We start from the raw sequence: 23,923 nt of genomic DNA, 5'->3' as shown, positions 1-23,923 counted from the left end.
ACAGCCAGTGTGTCTTTGATGTTTGGCTCCATTCACAGAGCTCCACTTTAGGTAATGTTAATATGTGCCCTGTGTGTGTGTGTGTGTGTGTGTGTGTGTGTGTGTGTGTGTGTGTGTGTGCACAGTGCCTTCATGGAGCTCACAGAGGGCCTGTTTGAGGTTTAAGTGAAAGGGCTAGTGTTTGACCGTGTGTGTGTGTGTGTGTGTGTGTGTGTGTGTGTGTAATAGAATTAAACAGAACTCTCAGGACATGTTTGTATAATGCAGGACTTGCTGCGGCCCATTAGCGTGCACATTGTTGAGCAGGCAGGCAGGCAGGCAGGCAGGCAGACAGACAGACAGACAGACAGACAGGTGGTGATGTACACTCCCTCCATCATTTCGCGCTCTATCTGTCCTCTCTCTCTCTCCCTCCATTTGGAAAGGACTCACAGCAGGGACTGAATGAATTCCCTGTACGTCCCCATTCTCTCGCCCACACACACACACACACACACACACACACACACACACAGTATTTCTTGGGGGAACTATGCACTATTGTTAGAGAATGAGGCAGAACACATTGCAATGGAATGCAATGGAATGCAAAGCAGCACACACACACAAGAGGTCAAACTCTAATCCCAAAACAAACACTGTCACACACAGGTAGTGGACACACACTCATCCTGGGTTAGACCAGGCTGAAGGTATTCACTGACGTGTGTGAGTGTGGAAGAGTTTGAATTCTAGCTGACAAAAAGTCTCGGCCCTGTCCACTCACCTGACTGTGAACCTCAAATTCCTCACATTCTCAATAGTTGTGCACAGATATTTGGCTTCCTTTCAACTTCTCAGAAGTCACATCTTCATTCCTTAACATAATATTATACAAAAAAATATATATATACAATAGATATTATAGTGGACTGGTTATCTGCCTGGGAGATTATCAACTCTGATATTTTTAAAATAAAATAAATTAACTTAAAAATGTTCCACTTTGGCGCTTATGGAGCCTCTTCTCTCTGTCAGCAGTTAATGTATAACAGCCTATCCACGCTGAATAACTTGAATCAACAAAGTCATTAGTAACTTAACTTATCAAATAGGTGTAGTGGAGTAAAAAGTACAATATTTGCTTCCAAAATGTAATACAGCGAAAGTACAAAGTTGCAAAAAAAAACAAGAAAATAATCATGTAAAGTAAATGTAGTTAGTTACAAGTGAGATCTGGAGTAAACCAAAACTGGAAGGCGTATGAACATGTGTATCTACAGAAAGCCTTTTTTACTTAACAAAAGACCAACTGGATCGATCTGATCAAAGAATGAGTGACAAATAAAAGCAATCACACGAGGAGTTTGATGACAACTTTGGGTTCTTGACAGTTTTCAACGGTCTGCTACACAAAAATATCTCTGTGTGCCAGTCCTGTACATAAAGAGAAGGATGCAGATGAGATGAGAGTTGTACACATGTTGAACGTGTCTCAGTCCAAGAGCTCTAAATCAGTGATGAGACACTTCCTGTTCCTCACACTGGTAACTTGTTCCTTTTATTACTATAAGCAGAGAGTTCTTCTCTTCTTTTTTTTTAGACTGACACTGAGCTATCTGTCCACCCACGTGGACACATGTTTGACATGGTACATTTGAGGCTCAAAAGGAGCCTTCCACCCTGATTTTCTTAGAAGAACAAAACTTATTGAGAGCAAGTGTCAAAGAAACAACACATAGTGCCTTCCTCTGGTGGAATATTCAGTGTAGGGAAATATGCTGACTTGCTCACACGTGTAACACAGAGCTGATCCAAACAGCTGACACTGTGCAGCAAGATCAGTTATTCTGCTGTGAATGTGGTCATATAGCAAGAAAAAAATATGATAGTGGGACATTCCACCCTTCGATCTTGTCTCAGTTGTCATCTCTAGGGATGGGAATTTTTAGGTCATTTCCATGTTTGAGTCTTCACATTAAATTACTACCACATTTGTGAGTTCTCACAACAGATTCAATGTAACAATAGCGTCTGAAATGACAACACCCAAAAAGCAGGCAAAAAATGCCGACGTGGATGAGGGTTAATGATAGTGAGGCATATTAAACACCACGGTCAGTAGTAATAGCTACCTTGTCGGCCCTTTGCAGATCGGCCCTTAATTTCACCTCACTTTGCTCACATTACTTCTTCTTCTTCTTCGTTCTCCAACTTGAACTTGTCTTTTACCACAATGGCAGTTTGCGTGCTGGATCAAAAAAACACCATCAGCTCTTGAAAGCCTTCTTTTCCACAAAGTTAATCAGGAACAATATCTCCTCTCTGATGTGGTAGCATCAGCAGCACATGCTAACACCGCTAGCTAATGAAGTGATGAGTGACTGCCTGTTATCTGTCTTTACTGTTCTCTCCTTGTGTTCAATACACAAATTGTTCACTGATGGAACTTTAGTGTTGCACTGCTTTAACTGCACATTAAAGTCGTTTATTTTTTGAAAGAGTACCAAACATCATCTTAATACTTGCTGGTCACCTTTGAGCCAGGCACATTAGATTGGGCAATGTCTGACTGAAAACAATAAATGTTATTTTTGCTATATGGATCTGTGCAGATATAAATAGAAAAGGATCAATTTACTTACTTACTATCTATTATATAAAAAAAATGCAAGTACTCCATATGTTGGATGAATACTGATGCCCCAATAGAGTACTCAAGTTCTCGAGCCCATCCCTTGTTGTCTCATATTTAAACAGTCTCATAGTAAAATTACTTTCCTGTGGTTGTCCCCGTCTTTGTATTGTGTCCCTTTGATGACACATGAGACATGAGACATGCCTGTCTAGCAGCATGATTCTTTGGTAAGCTAGAATTACACCATATCTCTTATCAGCCCGAACAAAGCGTCTGAGCATAGCCGTAGATTTTCAGTATTCAAAGTGTATTTGCCCCACCCCACCCACCCCACCCAATAAAACATATAAGTGCCAGAGGACTTTTTTATTTTCACAATTTTGATGCAGAACAGGCACAAACTGGTGCATGAAAATTATTTCCCTAAACGCAAGACATGAAGTGTTACATGTCAAAATTTACCGGTTGAAGAGCCGTCACTCAAATCCAGCGTTGTTGCATCTGAGGAACAACCACTGAACAACCAAAATCAAGGATATATTTCCAACTTAAAGCTAATGAAAACTCTGAACTCCAACAGAACTTTAAAGGTAAAAGAAATTCTTTCTATTTACTTTTAATTTTCCTTCCTTTCTTCCTTCCTTGCTTTCCTTGTCTAAATCACACCTCCTAACCACATCCCTACTTCCATCCATCCATCTGTGTGACGTCCAACTCCTCACCCTGCTGTATAATTCCCAGCGGGGCTGATTGGCAGCAGTAAAACCTGGTTGCTGACAGACTGCTCCAGCTGCTACTGTTGGGGGGGGAGGGGGATTACAGCGACCGGCTCACTCTGTACCATCTCATTCTTCCTCTCCGTTTTCTATCCCACCATCATTTCATTCATTCAATCCGTTGTTGTCACGCAATCTAAGACTCCGCCCTTCCGGCCCTTGCACTCTCACACATTACACATCTATGTACATGTTCACACAAGCTAACAAACACATGGTCACATGTGTGTGTTTTTGCTGTATGATAATATACAGCAATATAAAATCACTAACTTATACTACTAGTTGTTGTTGTAATTGAAATAAAGTCCAATTCTTTGTCAAGTTACTTGTTACTTACACACTTTGTACATCTACAAAGCTACATCTTATTCTGTTTACAGCCTGCACTCACTCTTAAGACAAAGACAAATGATAAGTCTGCTGCACTTTGACACACACAGCTGACTCTGATTAACTAAAATCATTTGGGGATTACTCAACATTTTGGAGCGATCACAGAGCTGATGGTTGCTTCAACATGCTGCTCATCACTCAACCTGATACAATATGAAACACGCTAATAAAAACTTAACTTATGCATGAACAGACAAGATGGTAAAGCTTTTTTAAACTCTTTCGGTGCCTTTCTGAAATAACATTTTCGTTTGGGGCTGACAATGGAAGTAGCACTTTGAAATAATGTCACAAGTTCTCGTCGGCTCAGATAGTGCTCCCCTCCATTTATCTGTCCAGTATAATTACGTTTTTGTGGGCAAGGTTTTCCATTGTCTAGCTGAACCATTTACAAGAAATTCTATTTAGTCTATTATTTTAAATTTATTGTAACCATAATTGAAGTGCGGTCCATTTAATGGTCAGAGGTCAGACTGTCGTTCAGAGAGCAAGACAACTTCACATGATATTTTACTGTTATGGTCTGGTTATCCAAGCATTTAAAATTTTCATTACAAAATCAAAGGAGCTGACTAAATCCGTGGATTCATTTGCTAAGGTGAAGTAAGTCAGTCTACAGTACAGTACAGTTCAACTTTTGTGAACTCTGACCTGCTAACTTGTGTCTTTGACCACTAAAAAGCTCTCTCGACGCTGCTAACCTCTCAATCTTCATGTTTTGGACAGGTGGTTGGAAAAAAGTGAGAATTTGAAGACAACGCCGATGGCTCTGAGAGACTGGAATGGGCACAGTCTAAACAATTAATTGATTATTCAGAAAAAAAGAAAAGAAAAAAAAATCATTAGTTGCAACCCTAGATTGCTTTTCATTCTCATAGCAATCAGAGCTCTGTATTTAATGGCTCCCATATTGACTTCACAAAAGATCAGTGATACAATCAGTGATAAATAATTCATTGAAAGTGGTGAACCTGAGGCTTGGAAAAAACAAATGGCACGTTTTTTTCTCTCTCACCCTCTGATGAAAATGTTTTTTTGGATTTCAAACAGCATAAAAATAACGTGTGCATACTTGGCTGTGACTGCCCTCAAAGTGATTCTTAACAAGCCCAGACAACATTAAAAGAAAGCAAATCATTTGAGGCTGAGCAACACAAACTGCTGACTGGAGCCAGTGTGGCACTGGACAAAACTGAACAACAGGCCACAACCTGATCTTCCAATTATGAATATCTGCAAAACTATAAGCTCACCTGCCAACAGACTTGATTAATGAATCAGCTGCTGACACTTCTGACAACCGTGGAAAAAAGACAACGGGTGCGACACTGAGGTTTAACTGATGCTTTGGTACAAAACAGCTGAATCACAGCACTCTGGTTTGGTGAATTAAACATTCTGTAATACAGTCATCGATGAATCACCGGTTCTTACAGTCACATTGATTTTACAGTGAACATAAAATGTTTCACAGATCCACTGCAGGGTCAGTACTGATGGAAAGCATTACCGGCAGGGCTGGAGCCATTTACCACTGTGTGGAGTATCGATCACTTCAGATCATTAATGCTCTTCCTGGGTTAAGCCATCTGGTACGCATGTCCTCGCTAATTAAACGGAACACAACCAATCCTACACAAATAACAGGCTATGGTCACAGTAAGAATAGATGTAACCACCTCTCTATAAATCCTAGTTCACACATGCGCTGCGACACTGAAATTAGCCGGACATTGCCCAAAGAAGCTATATGGGTGAACGCAAAAGTCCAAACCAGTTGGCCCCAGCATAAAGCAGACTTTACCATGCCCTCTCCCTGGTACCAAGTCCGTGTAATGTCCAGGTGGATACAGCTGATATGTACAGTTCACAGGAAGAGATAGGATGTTGCCTGAAGTGTAGCTGCACTGACTGTTTTCTGCTTCTCTGTATGCTGTTTTCTGCTCTTTGGCTAACATTGCGGATACGTCCACGCACATGGAGTTCTGACATCAATGCAAAAACACAATTACAGGTGAGTCCTCTATGCTCCATGTGCATGTTTTACCATGTGTCATGCTGTTTTACCTCCTGTCTTTGCTTTTTTCCTGCCTTTGTGATTGGCAGGAAAAAAGGTGGTTGGGCCCACCTGTTTCTTGTTAATTTCCCTCCCCAGGTGTATCTAGTCTTTGTGCTCACTACTCAGTTTACCAGCTAATCGTTGTACCTTAAGTGTGTCCTACCAGTCGTATCCTACAGAGCCTATCCTTGCATTGAGTCCTTTGCAGAATTCAAAGGATTCTGGATGTCAGAACGGTCCTTCGGCGGTATTCGATGACACAGTCTCCTTGAAATTCAACAAGCATAGACAAGAGAGCCATGCTGCACCTTAACAACTAGCTCTCAACATCCAAGCTACAATACAGTACCATGAGAAAACGCAGCTGAGAGATCAATCTATGAGCTTATGCCTGAAAATTAAGTATGAATGTTTAACCGAGAGTTGAGAAGGAAACCAGTTCATAAAGAAAGTCTGTTGGTAGCAAAAGTGAAGTGCCATCAGCGGAAGCATTGTTTGCCAGCACAGGAGCACATGGATGATGGGTTTCCTCTGCTTCCTGATTCCTAGACAGAGGCTGAGGTGAAGCAGATGCTGACCTTGAAAAGGGTATCCTGCTACGTTCAGGACAACCCTGACTGTGGAGCACGGATCATCTTTCCTGCCCCCCTGGCACCACCCCGTTCTGACCCTGACTGTTCCTTGACCTGGGAAACTCCAAAATTAGCTTCAACATTACAAGGTCAACCGCAAAGGATATTCTCTGGCATATTCTATGATGAATTATGACTCCCAGTCATGGTGAGAAGACCTGAGGTGAAAAAAATGAAACAACAGCAGTACTCATCAGTCTAAGTTTCTGGTTGGAGAGCAAGAAGGCAGGGAGTCAGTGGCTCTCAGTTCCAGTCAACTGACATTCCACAGTCTGAGAAGAATTCTGAGTCTCTTTCATCAAGTACCTCCTGGAACACGTTTGTGCCTTTTAATACTTCCTCCCTTCTTTCCTTCCCTTCCCTTCCCTCCTACTATAATCATTTCCTGACTCACCCCTTCCTTCTTTTACTCCTCCCTCCTTATGTCACCTTTCCTTCATGCATGTATTATTATCATTTTGACGAACATGCTGAATTTATCTATCCTGCAAAAGAGATATATTACAATCAATTTTACTTATGTTCATTGTCAATGATTTGAAATTTGCATGGGAGTGAGGCTGACTCAGTCAACTTTCCATTTTCAATGAAGCCACCATAAAGGTTAGACATTTAGTTCGGTTTGTGTTTTATGTCACGTCATATGCATGAAAAAATCAATTAGGTGACTTTTTTTTCAGTCCTACATATTCTGCTGGGGCCTGAACAAATGCAATCCCGGTTTGTTTTTTTATAAAGAATAATAATAAATAAAGATGTTCTGAACTGCCTGCTTTGGAGCCTGGCTCACACATGAATGCCATTCAAACATGACAAAAAAGGGAAGCCTTAATAATTGCTCTCAAAGCTATAAAGCCAGAATACAAACATCTGGTCTGTGCGATCAGCCTTCAAATACTCAACTACAGGAGTACAGAGGAGTAAAATCCTGTAATTCCACAGATAAATCAAAGAGCTTCAGTGCAACTCACACATTCCTTCATACATACACAGGCAGTTACATAAAGAGATTATTTCCTTCAGTTGCGTGGTAACTAACCTTTTATTTTCGGCCAGACCTTACCATCAAACGAATATTTCTTCTGAGAGAACTTACATCTACATTAAAACGAATGCTTCCCACTGGACTCACTTCAAAGCAGCAAAATGATTATGAGAAGAAATCCAACTAGCAGTTCGTGATGTTGTACATCTGCCTCAAACAGTCCTGTTTATCGTGACTTCTCACAACCCAAACAGGTCATCACTTCTGTAGTCTAAACTTCATACACACATTAATGATCACAGTGTATCTGTATTACACCTGAACCAATGACTTCAGCTCTAGGAAGTGCATGCTTGCTGGGCTCCACATACAGATGTTGTTTTTTAGTTGTGACTTATTAGTGGATATTCTTTGAAAAGCTGAAGGAGACTTTAGTGAATACGTGCTGCTTTTTCTTTAACTTGTCGTTTTTATTAGAAACTAAATCACCAACCATCCCACCAACTCTACTATTATGCTCTCTAAACAAAGCCTTCATTTCAAGATTAATGTCTGACATCAAGATTTTGGCAAACATGCTGCTTAACTATTTACTCAATTAGTCCTGAAGGTGGGAAATTACACAGCTGTTCAAAATGTGTGTTCATCTTTACTGAATGTCATTCAAAACCAATGAGAATCAAACAAAGTTTAAGTTCAGTCTTGTTTGCTGTTTCGTCAGCAGCAGGCTATTAATTCTGACTTCACCTTTGCAGAGTTTTTTTTTCCCTTGAATTCAAAACTATCCACGACTATAAAATGACTGAGAGTGGTATTTGATATTGGCAAGAAGCTGCCGAGTGTTAAAGTGGGCCTGCTCAGGAAACCATGGTAAAGGCTCAGCAGCACACTGAGACAGTATTTGGGCTGATTTATTTATAAAACAGTTAGGGAATAAAACAGATGTTCCTCTTTTTCTTAAGACATTTTCATCATTGGAAATAGCTCTTCTAAGTGGCACAAATTCTGCTGCGGTATTTCCATAAAATGGTTGCAGTAAATGCTTTTCAAGGTAGTTAACCCAACTTCCAATAGTCCAAGCTTCTCATTTTGCAAAGTAACACAACCGTGTCCATCATACAGAACAACACTGAATGGAAGACTGTGCTGTCAACTGGAAATTTATGATGCGGCCTTGTACTTCCCTCAACACAAACTACACAGGGCCATTACAGTACAATTAAATGATATGAACTGATATGCTTATCCTTCAAAATAAGAGGCTCTGGTGGAAATGCCTTTTCACTGAGGCAGCAACTGTTTCTGGAGACATACAGGACTTCATGTGCACTTCTCTCTCTGGTGTTGCCCCCACCCCAGCCTAATATCTGATCACTTTGGTGGGTTTTACAGTGAAATAACAAGCAACAGGACATTTTAGGGATGTGATTGGATCAGGGCCATAATGAATTCAGGGCCTTAGATCAGTCCCACCTCTTATTTCCCACACTCAGTAATCTGGCTGGGGAAGGATTGGAGAGTAATCTGGATAGAGGGAGGGAGGGGGCCAATCCTCTCTGCTGTGATTCCTCTATTTTATTATCAATTTCCGTGTGCCATAATGTTCCACACAGGTGCGAGCAGTAAGATTTCAATGGAGACAAGCATATTCATCATTTTGAATATCAGTTACACTTACGAGCTTTTAACTACATCTCATTCTCTTACTTTTCTGCAGCAGATTAGCTATGACAGACTTTGGTCAGTTGTAAGAGGGGAAGCACAACTGACTTATTAAAACCACGCAGTGATTGTGCTAATCTCCGTGTGCTAAAAGGCAAATAAATGGACCCTGAGTGTGGAATCTTTTAAAGGGTCAAAGTTTTACTTCAAAGGTCAAGAATGACCTTTCAGCCTCATCAGTTTTGAAAACTTAAAATGTGATTTTGCATACATTTAGCATGCCGTGGAAATTGAGAGAATATCCTTATTAATCATGGACTCAAGAGTTCAACTGTATCTGCAATGCCACATATTTGGTCTACATGTAAACCTTTTACTGTGTGCAAAAGTGAATCGAGCAAAGGGAATGAGTTAAAGGCTTCTCATTGTGTATCACTGCTAGCTGCCTATGATAAGCAGAGATAAGAGCTAAAACAACAATGCATGTGAGAGAACCTCTAGGAGTCTTTTCAGGTTGATTAGTCATCAGTCAGACTGCACTGACAAAGACAGCAGTAAAAGTGATATGATGGTAATATGAGATACTGAAGTATATGGAGCTCAACTTCAGTGTGACAGAGACACAGTAAAACAACTTCAACACTTCAGCGTTTGAGTCTTCCTCACAGACCTTAAATGAATGGAGAGACCCAACATATTACAGCACATACACACAAAGCGAGAGACAGACAGACAGACAGACAGACAGACAGACAGAAAGAGAGAGGAGCTAGCTTGCATAACTTTGCTCCTGTTGTGACCGTGCAATTTCACGGTGCGCACCCATGCTGTCTCATGTGCAGTCGGGGATAGTTGGAAACACCCTAAAGAGCTGCAAGTGAGCTACCCACCTTAACAGTAAATCGGACAGAAAGTGAAAGTCTGTAGTAGTGTTGCTCAGTGTTAGCAACGGAGCTTTCACAAGAGTTGCAATACAGCTCCCTTTGGCTACTAATTCATAGAAAGTAAAAGTACAGCACAGTACAGCATTCATCCCACTGCTTTTCATTAGAAAGCCTTTCCGAGGTGCACCTGAAGGCAACATTATCCTACACCGTCGCTGTGATGCGTGCTGTGAGATCACTCATCCAAAATCAGCGTCATTTCACTGCTACAGACTCCAGCTGTCCGCCCACTTACTCCGCGCTCACTGCAAACAGCGCACAGCTGTTTCTACACACAGCCAGCAAAACACAAAGTTCATATTCCATCGGACTCACCGTTTAGTTGTCTGCTTTTTGACAGTTTGTCGGGAGTCTCCGAGCGTCGCTGTCACCGCTACGATCCGCCCACCCGAGTGTGCACTCCGCTGGCCGCAGACTAACATGCTCCTCCCCGGAGAAGCTGTGCTCCAATCAGAAGTCGATATAAGTGACTGGCTCTTGTTTTATCCAATGAAATCGACGATAAGATCTGAGTGAAAAAAGTAACTTCCAATCACAGCTTTCAAACCCTGGGCTGGACCCTCGTCGTCACCAAATATACTTTTGACAGACAACCTGTCCACACAATGGAGAAGTTTGACTCCTTTTACGGGACGGTGCCGGTCCAATCGCCAGAGGGGAGAGGCTCTGGACACGGCCACGGCCCAGGAAGACAACCTGATACCGCCCTGATCACTGGAATGTCACCCGGATAACAGGAGTTAGATTTATTACAGAAAATTCCGAGAGTCTACTGTGAAATTAGAAATAGCAACCTGTAGGTTATTACAGACGAACCAAGTATCAATAAACAAATAGCTCATTTAGTCTGGATTAATCTTTAAACGACAATCCTGTCTGGAAGCGCAAACAAGACAAATCACAGATACCTTCATAACTCCATACGTCTGCTGTTGAGTTCTGCTTATGATAAACCAGAAACCTGAGCAACATGCTCTGACTTATGTATTGAAGTAACATTTCTGGTTTTCTTCTCTTCTTTGTTCCCCATCTGCAAAATTACTATAACTTTCCATAATCTGGGAGGGGAAAATAAAGCAAAATGGTTCAACCTCATATAATATAAGTCAATAGTGACACCGTGTGACAAAAATGGCCAACATCAGTTCCAGCGTCTCTGTTTCTCTGCATCATCAGTCTGTGATGGTAGATTAAATGTAACTAACACTGTTAACCTCCAAGCAACCAACCTGGGCTGACAGAGCCCTCTCCACAGCCACGCCCTCTCCTGAACACACCTGTGACAGGTGTGTCTGGGAGCTCAGAAACGATTTTTTTTTTTTTATTATTTGGGCGCCTTTTTTGTCATTTGATGCACAGTGCACATCTAGGCTGCAGTAAACCAACATTAACATATTTTACATGTCTGATAGTTTTGCTTTATAAACAATATGACCTGAATCACCGGTTTCATGTAATCATTGTATATTCTGTGCTTTAGTGCGTTGGATATTTTTTGGAGTGGAGTATCAGTGTGGATGTGTTGTTGCAGGAAGCTTTGAGAATCATTTCAAGTTTCTCTTCATCTTCTCCCTCTCTTTTCTCTCCATCTTCAGGAACTGTTTTTAACCAACAACAGAACTTCAGGGTTATGGTTAATCTGCAGAACTCTTCCGAAGGGAAGTTGCTGCTAGAAATATTACCTTTGGACTAAGTGTTCAGTGAATTCATTGCATGAATTTGAATTTGTACAACTGGAGCTTTTTGTTGTTTTAAAAAAAAAAGTTTCTTTCAGAAGAGAGAACAAATTGTTCTTCAGGACAGAAGTATGACTGACCCGAGACAGAGCTGGTTAATAAACATGAACGTTTCACTACATGTGATAAAGACCAGTCCTGAGATCAGAATTTTGCTTTCAAAGAGGTTTATTGAAAGAAATATTTTGAAATTTTATAAAGTTCAACCATTAATAATGCTATCACACAATCAGAACCTGGAGCTTCACCATTTCCCCCTGCAACTTTCTTCAACATTTGATATGAATCATGTATTATGAGCTCCTAGGAGCGCTCCATCGACCAATCCAGTGTTACAAATCTATGATACTCCAGGGACAGCCAGAGAGGACACACTATTAACAAAGAAGAAGGCCCATTTTCAAAACACCTGTGAGAGTTTGCTTTGGGACATGTCACACATCTCAGTACTTTTTAGCATAATGTGTCTAAGATATGCTATTGCTAACAGATTTTAACACGTCATATGCTAAAAAGAAAGTCACACGTGTCTCCCAAACTGCGTTCAGATGTGTTGAGAACAGTTACTCTTCAGAGTGTAGCCTGTCCCAGCTGGGCAAAAGCAGGATTTCGAATATTTTAGGTTCCCTTGATTTAACTTTCCTGTAAAAAGAGTGGAAACAGAGCTCAGATAAGGAAAATCAAGCGCTCCTTGATATTTGGGTAATAATAGTTCTGCTCAGGACCGCCACACATGCATCACTCTGTGGTTCGCAACCAAAGATACAAATATACAATATAATATTGTATCATCTAGGATCACTATATTTGCAGCTATTCAGTACCCCTCTCTTCCATGACCTGGAAGTAGTATGAATATATATGTATATATAAATATGACTCTCCCATAACCTGGAAGAATTCAGTGTTTCACTCTACACACAGTTTGCAAGCATACAGCAAAAATCAGCTGCTTTGCACATCAAACCCTCTCAATGCTGGATGATTTTCAGCGCAGCATGCAAGTAAAAATGTGCACAATATTAAAAGTCTTTAGCTTCATCATCCTAATCACATTTAATCACCCTCATCATCATATCCATCTTTATAACACAAACAGCTTTGTCCACACATCTTTTTTTTTCAATAAGGTGATTATTTCAATAAGAAATTAGAGCAGACTTTATTCATTTAGTATATTTTCCTCTATAGTATTCTGCATTTCAAAGCATGCCAAACAAATGTTTTCAGTTTCTGCATAGTGCTGGCTATATGAGTGCCAAAGAGTTTGATTCCTTTACAAGTAGTCGAAGTTGGTATGTACAGGCAAGGAGTGACAGAGCAGATCCAGTGTTGTGTAAACTGTACCAAACCCCCCCTCCCCAAGTGCTCAAAATATCTACAAATACAGGACTCAAGTCTGTCGGAACTCATAGAAAGTTGAACAGAGCTGAAAAAAGCTCAGTGGTATGGAAGAGCCATTGAGGAAAGTGTGTGTGTGTGCGCGTGTGTGCATGTGTGTTCAAATGCAAAGGGGGAAAAGCACTCTAACTTTATTAAACACCCCCCCACCCCCCACCCACAAACACACCCAGTCCTCCATGTTTTGTTTTGTTTTTCAAAGTGCACCCTCTACTGTTATAATATGCAGTGTGCGTTACATAAATGTATTATCTAGCACTGAATATTCCAATAACGTCTACAGTCACATACAAGGTCAAATAAGAAGTTAACAACCACATTCTAGTTTTGAGGTCATAGTTCTGAATGTAAAGATACAGTTCAGGCCACTAGGTGACTGTTATTGAATGCTAACGACACTCACGCTACAGTATGTGAGATGGAGAGTCCACTTCTGAACACCAGTACCTTAGCACTGCACTATAAATACAAACAGATTCACTGTGTTTAGTGGATATCTGAGCCTGTAGTTTGTAGTCAAAGAGCCATTTGATATCCCGGTGACCACATGCTGGTGAAAACTAACCGATGGTGATGGGCGTGGCAGCAAATTAAACCATACGAAACACGACAAAAAGCAGATAGGGCTCAGTAGTAAGAAGGATTCAGCAGATCGATTTGGTCAGCGTCAGCTTATCAGCTGTGGACATCTGTGATGCATTCACACACGTTTTAAGGATTCTTGCAACTCTGTCACAAGCTCTAATACAAAACAGTCAGGGATGTGCCCAGAAGGAGGGGCTGGGGTGGCACTGGAATCTGAATGGCCAGCTCAGCTTCCAATCCTATTACGCTTAATTATGATTGGCTATCTGCACAGTGACAGGCAGGACCTTAGTTCAAATCAACTGAACAGTATTTTGCAAGAAGCCGATTTACATGAGGCAAAATTTCTTTTTGCAGTTTTAAAGAATTAAGCATGGAAGCTTTAAGTTATATGTTTCATCTCACTCTTTGCTTTGGATAAATGTGCCAGCAAAAGAAATGTCATGTGAAAAAAAAACAAAAATCAAAAAATGTAATACCAGAGCGTATGAAACAGTGGGATATTGCAAAGTTTGAATTAAAGTCGATAAGATATCAATGCTATTGATATTAACAGCACCGTCATGACATGATGTACATGCGCACGCACATATATCCCCACTTGGGCCACCCCAGTGACAAAAGTCTGGACACGCCCCTGAACGTATTAATATGCTGAACCACCTTTCACCCGAAAGTGGCAAGAATCACTTCTAACAATGTTTGGACATCCTCACCTTTACAATAATCCTCTGGACTCAAGTTTTCCAAACCATCTTAATCACAACCACCCCAAAAAATTCTTATGGTATCGCTGTAAAAAAAAAAAAAAAAACAACTCCTTGGTTGAACTTCAAAATCACAGATAATCCAGCTGCATCTACAGCTTCTTCTACTTCAGTCAAAAGTTGAGCCAAAATTCATTTTGTTATTCACATGTGAGTTAAAGAATATCACCAACAATCATTTCTTACAGAACTCACTTGCTTTGGTTCCTTAGTGAAGTGCACCTCTACAGAGTGTGATATCAGCTGCATACATGAAGCCACACAGTCCAATTAGTGCACACACAGGAACACTGACAACAGCTGTGACAGCAGACAGAGCAGGCCGACCGGGCAATGAGGCAACGGCAACTGTGTGCCTTTGGGAGTTGATCAATTTAGAATTATTCTTAAAGATAATAATAATAACACTAATAATCATCATGTGTACTGCTCAGCAAGCACTTACACCCATAAATATTGAATAAATATTGAGAACGCTTGCGCAAGCGTAAATGTCCGGATTAGTCCAGAAGTTATAGATGCTTACACAGACAGCCTTCACTCGCTCCACCAAATGAGCTGTTCATTAATCCGACAGTGACAAATCATAGTAGCTACAATCCACAAACAATATTAATCCTACAACAATAAATAAATATAATAGCTTAGACCAGCCAGCAGCAAAATACAATCTTCACAATTCTGCATTAAAGGGGAATTCCGACCTGGTAAATGTCACTTTTGTCTAATACTTCTTTCCCTCCTTCTAATTGGTTGGTTTAAGTTCTGAGAAAAAGGAAAATGAACCTTCTAACATCAATGACACGTTCCTGAGTCTCTATTATAAAACTCTGCACTGCTTAAGAAATAAAGTGCTAAAATGAATGGATGCGGTTAAGCTGCTACAAGACTTAACTATTAAAGGACTATTGCACTTCAACAGGCTTTCCCTCCTCTGGTATGACTCTCCAGCTTGCGATGAACAGGAAAGGGTCTGTCCGTATATTTAGTAAGGGAAGACAATTTGAAGATGCTGAAGATGGGTTATTATCTTCCTTCATCTTTGCCACTAAAAAGGAAAACTGCTAAAACTAAAACATTGTTTGTTTGGGGTTTTTTTTTAGAAATGAAAAACGCCTTTTAGTTAAACTTCACTCTAAAGGTGTATCATTGCACATGCTCTTATTTTTTCACATCCGGACTCCACCATTACTCCATGTTTATTTCTATCACCACCTTTGAAATATACTTATTAATTTATGAGAAATCCTAGGGGAAAATTATATTGCTATGGTAGTTATTGAGATTGAGAAACCAGCCTTTATCAAATGCCAGTTCTTTGACAGGCCAATGGTATCTTTTTGGCTTTTGAGGTGCTGCACTGCTTTCATGAAGCACAACCTTCCACTGCACTGGATGTACAGTATTATTTATATATGTACATTATGAAGGAAGATGGAAACCTGGGCCTTTTTAGTTCACGGTTCCAAGAACTCTTCAACACATTACCTTTCCAAATTCTTACAAACTAATGTTATTTGTACTGTGGTGGATGGCAGTAGGTCACACAGCCAGCAGCACAGTGTCACCACACTGAAGTGAAGCCACCAAATGAAGCCTGAGCTTCACTCTGATCAACCTGAATGGCGCAGTGTGATGGATTGATAAACTTGATCAAAAATCAAAGGAATTTAACTAAGCTCTATTACCTTCAGTGACAAACTGACCTCAGTTTTAACAGAGTGGTGTTTGGGCGAAGCAGTCACCATCACACCTCAGAGCTGGTGGCTTGCTAGCATGACGTGACAGGATCACATGTGTATCTGAGGACTTGAGAGCGGCAGGTAATGAGCTTAAGCTTTACCAAAAACGGCAGTGCTCAAGTATCACTGCTGTAGTATTGAAAATTCTGTGATGACCTCCTAAGTTTACTAAAACGTACGCTGTAAAGGATTTTTATTTGTGGAACACAGACTCTAGCATTTTTATCAAACAAGCTAATAAAATAAATCTGGGGCAAAAAAAATTGTCCTCAGTATTCAAATCCGTTGTCCCTCAGTAGTGTGTGGAAGCAAATGTACTGCATGACATGTTCTGCAGACTGAAAGACAAAAAAATTAAATAAATAAAGAGGACAAACACACACATAAAAAGCTTTGGACCTGAACTTATCACACAATAAGAAAATGAAAGCGCACTCACTCAGCTCTTCTTGCCAGTGTTTGCATATTGTATCACACATAGAATAATGGCGCATTCGGCTGGTCATTGTAAACTGGCAAACTTGTATATTTATACATCACATGACAAACTGTTATGTACAAGGTAAAAGCATTTGGGGTTCTTGCTCAGGTGAAACAAGTAAGGACCAATGAAATCTGAGGTAGCAAATTCATCAACGATAAACTAGAATCATTCCACTTTTTTTTCCTTTATTCATGTTCTTGCTTTTTTAGAAATCACAGCAGGTCAGTATCATGTCACTGCTGACTTCACTTTGATAATCGACTTCTTGTTTCTCTACAAGGTCACAGCTCATGGAATCAGTAAGCTGGGATTTCCTGCTTGTTTAAATGTTTATAGTTTGCTGTTGGTGCACTGTTCTTATCTTGTAAGTTTGCCAGTTTACCTGTTTGTGACACTGTCTAAGCATGCCATACGTTCTTCACCCACTAGCAAACCTGTACAACGTTTATGATAGGGCAGCTGATATGTTCGTCGAGAAAATTCATGGCTTTTAACCCTCCAGTTCCCACCCCTGAGGTGCAAACCAGCCAATCCAGTGTGCTCTTGGGAAGGGGGGAGGGGGGCGCATCGGCTCCACCTCTTGGGGCAGGACATCAGGGGGAACGGAACCAATAACAGAACGGGACAGCAGGTTTCCTGTTAGGCCAGCTAACACTACAATTTACCAACCAGTTTGTGATTTTTTTTTTTTTCGGAAGCGCCACGGACATATAGAATAGAATTATCATTATATCAATATCAGTGCAAGACGTAAATGGCTACTTGTTTCGTCATAATTCTGTCCGTTGTTGGTTTTGTTTTCTTCTTCTTGTCAGTCATCCAACACTGGATACAGCAGTAAAGGGATTCTCCTATAGGTTAGCAGTCATTTCGTGTGTGTGAAGATGTGTCATCAGATCAGTCTGCGTTGACCTGGACCTTTTCCATTACGATGCAGAGCCCCTCTTTGCTCTTTTTGTGGTTTTGGTTAAAGGTTGTACCATTGTGGAGTTCAGAATGCTCCATTTGTTTGGTGAGGAGGGGGGAGGTTATGTAAGAGAGAGACAGAAAGAGAGGCCTCGACCCTTTCCTTGAGCCCCCCGCCCCCCCTCGGCCTGGCTTCACTCTCTCTGAGCTGTGTGTCTGTTCTTGAGAGGTCAGAGGTGGAAAGATACAGTAGCTGGGTGCCCTAAAGGGTTTTAGTGGTAGGTACAGTAGGTGCCCCTTGATTTCCAAAGTCCTGTGAGTCCTGACAGTACAAACAGCAGGATAAAACACTTGCTCTCTGTCCATATCTCTCTTTCCCCTCCCACTCTCCTCCCCCCTTCATCTATTCCTTAGCTCCCTCCTGGGTCGGAGCTGTGTCTCTGTGGTGTCCGTGAGTCCAGAGGAGTCTGTGGTTCCTGAAGGGACAGCCTCCTTTGGGTTTCGGGATCCAGGGAAGATACTCCTGTTCCAGCTGCTGGCCCAGCCCCGGCCCCCATACAAACCCCTGAACCAAAGTCTAACCCTGCTCCTAAGCTTGACCCCACTGCTGCTCTACTCCCTAAAGATAACCCTAAACTTGAGCCTACTGCTGGCCCTGAAATGACCCCAGTCCCCAGTCCCAGCTCCAGTTCAAGATGCTGCCCCAGGCTGTCCAGTCCAGAGGGGGCAAGCTGGCCCTGGCTGGTATTGAGCAGTGGGGAGTTCTGGGGTTGCAGGGAGTCAAGAGGCTTAGCTGGGAATTCCTCAAAGTCCTGGGTATCCAAGATCTGCAGGGAACGAGAGTTCAGGTCTGAGAAGTGTGTGGGACAGGCTACTGTTGCTCTTTTTCTTATTACTATTATATTACTAGATGTAAATACTGTACTGTAATTGTAAATACTGTACATTTTCACATTTTTAATTTTATTATTTTGATAAGCTTTCTATTTTACAATATTTAATTTTTAATTATCCAATTTTTTGGTAGCAGGAACAAAAAGAATTTCACTACACATTGTACCGTGTATGATTGTGTGTGTGGCAAATAAACCTATCTTGTATCTTACTATTCACAAACATGGCTTTTGATGATGGTTGACCTCAGCATCAATTTTTATTATATTGAAACTGAAAATGTTATTATCTATCTCTAATTATTGATATCTATAATAATTATCAGGACAGGAATCATTTTATTACTACATGTGCTTCACCTGTGATAGAGATGCCAGAGTGTCTGTCTCCAGAGGTGTAACAGGCTGGATCAGTCTCTCTCCTGGACTTGGTCCTGGGCCAGGGCCGGGGTAGGGTGAAGCCTGCAGGAGACAGAGTGTTATTTGTCTGTGGGAAGCATAACCTCTCAAGACCGACTCTAATCATAATAGAAAGCTGTCTTTCATCCTGCCTCCCGTTGTTAGGGTGACCCAGACTTGCTCAAGAACAGAAGTCTGCTGTCACAACCCCTGTGGCAACAAGCTTTTGCGTGTGTCTGTATAAGTGTGTTATTACCTGAGGTGGTGAGGAGACAGTGCTGTAGGCAGGAGGAACCAGGGCCATCTGTCTCTGCAGCAGCTGCATGATTGCTCCGATGTCCGTTGACATTCGACTTTCCAACCTGCACACAGCGTGAAGTAGATGAACTACTAATTACTACATAGAGGAGACATTCATATCGTAAAAATGTGATCCTTTAATATCCCCTAAATCAAAAATACATATTTTTTTCTTGTACATGTGAGGCTCGATCATTTTGGTGTGGTTACAGAGTTTTGGATATCATTTGAAGAGATGCCCACTTTTTTCTTGAATACAAATGGACTGGATAGCATTTTGCTTGCGTTGCTCAAGTGCTAGAAAATACACTCAACAACAATGTGCATTTACAGAAATCATGTCCCAGTTACTCAGGACAAGTGAACAGTTTCATGTACGTTGTCACTTCCAACCCACAGCGTATCACCACACAAAAAGAAAGTGCCATCTACTCATGGAGCTGGAGGTAAACGTTAACGTAGCACTACAGCTAAGAGGAAAAATATGTATTTTTGAGTTTGGGGTGAACTGTCCCTTTAAAACTGTGTTTTCTGCTAACATTTAAAACAAATGTCTGTGTTTAACTTCACCCTGGGTCTATTTTTTCTCATCATTAGTATCAGTTAAAACTCCAAAAATTTCTAAATTACTAAAATGGCATCATGACTGGTAGGTTTAATGTCCAGTTTGATGTAGTCTTAACGAATAACTGGAGATCAAAACTGCTAGAAACACCTACAAGTGCATTACTGTAGCAGTAATCCATCATCTTGGTCCGTAGACACACTGTGGAAATAGAGTGTGCTACACACATACAGGAAGTGTATGCTGTACCATCTGCTGGGTCCTGTCTGAGGCTCCCAGATAGCTAATTAGACATCATTCTCCTGTTTTCTTTGGCTCGGTTCAACTCAGAGATCCAACAGAGACAGCAGTTCTCTCCTTATACACCACTACTCCCCACATCCCTCGCATAGGCATTTAGTCCGCTGACATATCCCATCAAACAGCAGCATCCAGTCAATCATGCGTTAAAACTCTGAGCATTCAGCTGGAGGCGCAGCCAGCCTCGGAGCTATGCACCAGCACAAAGACACACAGTCTGTGATCTCAACAAACAAGACCTGACAAAGAAGCCTCATCCAGCTAAAGGCTACAGGGACGGAAAATTCTCCATTTTTCCACTGCGGTGGAGAGAGGACGCTTCCTTTAGAAGCAGTCAGGTAAAAGAAACACTGTGATGACTCAAAGTGTCAGAAGACGGCAGCGTTTTCAGCAACTGTTCAATACAAAACAAAATGCGGAAAGGCAGCGACCCGCGAACCAGAACACACACACAGCCAGTCTTTGAACCGGCTGTACCTGTTGAGCTGTTTCTGCAGTAGGTCCAGGCGCGTGTCCAGCTGGTTGCGTTGATGTCGGCTCAGGCTGTGCAGCGGCGTGTTGAGGGGTGGGGGAGAGGCCAGGCTGCAGCTGGGAACCTCCTGGTATTGACTACCGCCCCGACTCTCCCCCCAGAAACTAAAGATGTTGGACACACCTGAGAATGCACCTGTGGGAGAAGAGGACAAGGTGGAGAAAGCGTGAACGTGTTTGTGTGAAGCACTGAACCATTCACAAAGATGTGGAGGTGCTGTTTTCTGTTTTACCTGACAGAGCGTTGCAGGTGTTCCCAGTTTTGGGGTCTCCCTCGCCCTCAGTGTTCTCGTTAAAGCTCATGGGTGTAGCCTGAGCCTGAGGATTCTCCAGCGTTTCCGGTGGAGGCGCGAGCCTGGTCACAAGTGACTCTTCCCCCTGCAATAAGTGTAGATTCAAGACATTATCACCCGTTTTGATTGTGCCATGCTGTACAACAATGACCACAGTTTTAAAAAAAAAGCTATACCTCATCCCCGCTGGAGTGAGAAGACACTGAGCTTCGATGCACCTCCCACTTACGCTTTGGTGCACCCTCGTGTTTTTGGTTGTTGGCTGCCTCCCTCTGTCTTCGCCTCACAGACTTATGAGACTTTTTAATTTCTCCAGCATCTGCATCATCTGAAGAGAGTTGTGCCAGGAAGGATTTGAAAGAGACAGAGTGGTCGGTCGAGATGGATCAAGATGGACTTTTAAAGAAGGGAGGATTGCCAGAAGGACTCTTGCATGAATAAACTTTGTTATCAAATCCAATTTACTCAAGTTGTATTTCTGCCACCAATCAGATAATTCAATTTTTTTTTTACTTGACAGTAAAATGTTCAAAGTGAGAGATGAGCTATAGAGGCTGGCTTACCTTTTTCTGTACGTCTTCGGAATGATAACTTGCGTCTGCGTAATTTATTGAATCCCCCACAGTTGGAGTCATCGCTGCTTGGCGAGCCTGGGATCATGTTGGTCTGAAATGAGGAGCAGCATTAAATAGTCTTTATTAAAAGATACACAGCAGGCATGCTAAAATAAGAAATTAGACCTTTTTCCAAAAATTAAAGGAAATTCTTTTCATGGGTATTGAGATACAACAGCACAGATAACAAACATTAAGTCCGTCGAACGATTTAGAGAACATTAAAAACAGAGCAATTGTTCAAATGGTCCTAATATTTGCATTATATTTACACTTCATCTTTGGTGAGGTTTTTTGTAAACTCACATCTCGCAGGTTGAAGGTGATTTCCAGGTTGTTCCAGAAGTTGTCTGCAAACTCAGGATACATATCCAGAACCTCCAGAACATCTTCTCTAAAGATTTTATGGAGGTCGCAGTAGGTCAGTGCCCTCACATCAGCGTTGGATTTACCTGGTCGGGCATACAGGTTGATAGGTTCGCCGAAGATGTCATTCTTCCCTGGAAAAGGTGAAAAGAGAAAATGTTAATGGATATAAAGACTTAACTGTAACTTAAGTGGTGAAATATTGCCAAAGTTTAATCAATTAGTCAATCAATTAGTATTTAAAAATGTGGGTCTGGTAGATTCCGCTAGCAAAATGAATGAACGTGTTCCAAACTGTTTCAAGCTTCATCCATTCCTCTTTGACTCAGATCCTCTCAGATCTCTTCCCCAACTATTTTAAATATTAAGTTCAGTATCTGTTAGGGCAAAATGTGTGAAATGTGATGATTTTCTAATTTGGCAACATTTTATATGAAGAGGAAATCTTTAGTTTTGGGAGCATTCATAGTGGATTATAATGTATTATAATGCTTTATGATTGCACTCATAAACATACATAATACTTTCTGATCCATTATATTAACAGTCACAAAACATTATAGATATGGCTTATAATGAATTAGTTTAAGTTAAGCTTATAATGTACCCTGAACATGCTTTTTGTTATGTGTTATGAATCAACACAGTCTATTAGAAGTAACACCCTCTGCTCACCAGGAGATGGTGCTAACATATTATGTACGTTTACCTAACAAGAAAATGCAACTGGGCATTTTATACTTTTATACTTCTGACTAATAGGACAACAATTTACAGGTACTGTCATGTTCCTGTGCCAGATTTAATTTCTCATAACCTAAAAATTAACAATGGAATAGTCTAGGTAATAGGTAAATATGATTAGCAAAACAGGTTGTAAAAAGGTATTATGTGTGTGTTCATTTTTTACCCAGGATGGCAACCACAACATCTCCTCTTAGTATCTCTATAGATCCCCTAGATATGAAGTAGAGGGCTGTGAGGACGTCCCCAGCATGGACCAGCGTGTCACCAGGGGGTGCGTGGGTGGTCTTGAACTTCATGGCCAATGCCCTGAGGCAGCCCTTGGTGGAGCCTTTAAAAGCCTTACAGTTCTGCAGCAATGTCCGGTTCAGATGCAGGCAGATATCTGCCTGGAGACACTCTGGGAAGCCTTTCAGCACCTGAGGAGAGGGAGCAAAGAAGGGAGAGAGCAAGTAAAGGGAAAGACAAGGAGGGATAGAGAAGTGTGGGAGGACAGAAGGAGAAAAGGAAATAAAAAACAACATAAGATAGGAGGTGAGAAAAAGTCAAAAGTGGGGCACAAGAGTTGGAAGAAAGGAAAAAAGAGAAGGAGAGGAGAAAAGATGGGAAAAGAAAGTGGAATTGATAGAGAAAGGTTACATCTGAATTGATACATGCCATTAACAGCTAGTGACTGATAGAAAGAGTCTAGAACATAAAGCTCATGTCAAATCAATGTCACAGATTATGGACGCTTTAAAAGGCATAATAAAAAGCAGAGCCTTTAATGCGTTCATCCCTACTGATGACACTCATGGGATATTAGTCTTTTACTGTTATTGCACCATTCCACAAATGAACATGACTAAACAAAAGTGCCTATACATTTATCAGTAGTTAGTGGTCTAACTGTAGGACGACTCAGGATCTTAGTTTAATCTTTAATGATCTTAACCCCTAAGTGAAAGACAAGCATCGGCGGTCTGAGATTCTTTATCTCAAGCAGTGATTTTTCGAAGCTTCATTGCAAAATTATTTCAAGCTGGATTTCAGAGGTCCTAGCGGAACAGACTCAGAGGGTCCGTAGAGTTTAATTAATAAGAATAATTGGTGCAGTTTAAACGAGTTCATTGCAAGCATGGGAGGCCCAAGCTCTTTTCAGCAGCACGCTATGGGCTTCTCTTGCAAGTCTCTGGCTCACTACGCAGAACAGAAGCGTACCTTAAACACCCACAACGTGTTTCTCC

The 23,923-nt window shown here is 41.2% G+C and overlaps 2 protein-coding genes across 13 annotated transcripts in view; both read right to left on the bottom strand.

Moving 5' to 3' along the window:
* The window catches only part of LOC124049902 (microtubule-associated protein 4), a 98,348-nt gene extending 87,837 nt beyond the window's left edge, over nucleotides 1-10,511 (bottom strand). For all 5 annotated transcript variants that reach the window (XM_046372011.1, XM_046372010.1, XM_046372012.1 and 2 more), the window contains exon 1: nucleotides 10,387-10,511. The gene's annotated coding sequence lies outside the window, so the exon portion shown is untranslated. The remainder of the gene's footprint in view (nucleotides 1-10,386) is intronic.
* A 1,451-nt stretch (nucleotides 10,512-11,962) lies between these two features.
* The window catches only part of kcnh2b (potassium voltage-gated channel, subfamily H (eag-related), member 2b), a 208,862-nt gene continuing 196,901 nt past the window's right edge, over nucleotides 11,963-23,923 (bottom strand). For 5 of the 8 annotated variants that reach the window (XM_046370884.1, XM_046370887.1, XM_046370885.1 and 2 more), the window contains 9 exons: nucleotides 22,864-23,116; nucleotides 21,894-22,087; nucleotides 21,537-21,639; nucleotides 21,150-21,301; nucleotides 20,914-21,058; nucleotides 20,627-20,816; nucleotides 19,241-19,346; nucleotides 18,946-19,047; nucleotides 11,963-18,519 (listed from right to left, as the gene is read on the bottom strand). In XM_046370884.1, coding sequence (XP_046226840.1) covers nucleotides 18,103-18,519; nucleotides 18,946-19,047; nucleotides 19,241-19,346; nucleotides 20,627-20,816; nucleotides 20,914-21,058; nucleotides 21,150-21,301; nucleotides 21,537-21,639; nucleotides 21,894-22,087; nucleotides 22,864-23,116 — 1,662 coding nt within the window. In that variant the 3' untranslated portion in view covers nucleotides 11,963-18,102. The remainder of the gene's footprint in view (nucleotides 18,520-18,945; nucleotides 19,048-19,240; nucleotides 19,347-20,626; nucleotides 20,817-20,913; nucleotides 21,059-21,149; nucleotides 21,302-21,536; nucleotides 21,640-21,893; nucleotides 22,088-22,863; nucleotides 23,117-23,923) is intronic. The other 3 variants (XR_006841391.1, XR_006841390.1, XR_006841392.1) reach the window with 3 other exon arrangements.

This window comes from Scatophagus argus, chromosome 18 (assembly GCF_020382885.2).
Source record: "Scatophagus argus isolate fScaArg1 chromosome 18, fScaArg1.pri, whole genome shotgun sequence".
Lineage (NCBI taxonomy): Eukaryota > Metazoa > Chordata > Actinopteri > Scatophagidae > Scatophagus > Scatophagus argus.
The sequence above is the reverse complement of the archived record's forward strand: the minus strand, read 5'-3'. Positions and strand labels throughout refer to the sequence as shown.